This window comes from Penaeus monodon, chromosome 23 (genome assembly GCF_015228065.2).
Source record: "Penaeus monodon isolate SGIC_2016 chromosome 23, NSTDA_Pmon_1, whole genome shotgun sequence".
Lineage (NCBI taxonomy): Eukaryota > Metazoa > Arthropoda > Malacostraca > Decapoda > Penaeidae > Penaeus > Penaeus monodon.
The window spans coordinates 17238797-17239219 of record NC_051408.1 but is presented as its reverse complement, the minus strand read 5'-3'; the positions used below and the strand labels follow the sequence as shown (position 1 = coordinate 17239219).

At 48.9% G+C, this 423-nt stretch overlaps 1 protein-coding gene across 1 annotated transcript in view; it reads left to right on the top strand.

Moving 5' to 3' along the window:
• The window catches only part of LOC119588155 (protein obstructor-E-like), a 2871-nt gene that overhangs the window by 1907 nt on the left and 541 nt on the right, over positions 1-423 (top strand). Inside the window, exon 3 of the mRNA XM_037936860.1 lies at positions 207-411. Within this exon, the coding sequence (XP_037792788.1) occupies positions 207-411 (205 nt within the window). The remainder of the gene's footprint in view (positions 1-206; positions 412-423) is intronic.

The window sequence follows — 423 nt, the reverse complement described above, 5'->3', positions numbered from 1 at the left end:
CTTTTTATAGTAGTTTGGTCAACTAGTATCAAAATGGTTAATTGTTGACATTTCATATTCTTATTACATCATGAAAAATAAAAACATCTCGTTATTATCTCCTGAAGAATAACAGTTTTGACCAAGCAACGGATTTCCATAGCGTAACTGCATTCAGTCCCCCAGTGTGATTAACCCCCTACCCCGTCCCTCCCTTCCCTTCGCAGAGGTCGTCGGCTTCAAGTGCCCAGCTTATGCCGAACCTGGCAGCCTCGCCTCCCGGTTCGAGCCCTTCCCCAGGTACTCGGCTCGTGACTGTGGCCGCTACATCATCTGCGTGGACGGAAACCCAAGACTCATCGGGTGCGGTGACTATACTGTCTTCAACGAGGCTACTCTGACCTGCGAAGATCCCGAATATGTGCCTGAGTGGTGAGTTGCCTC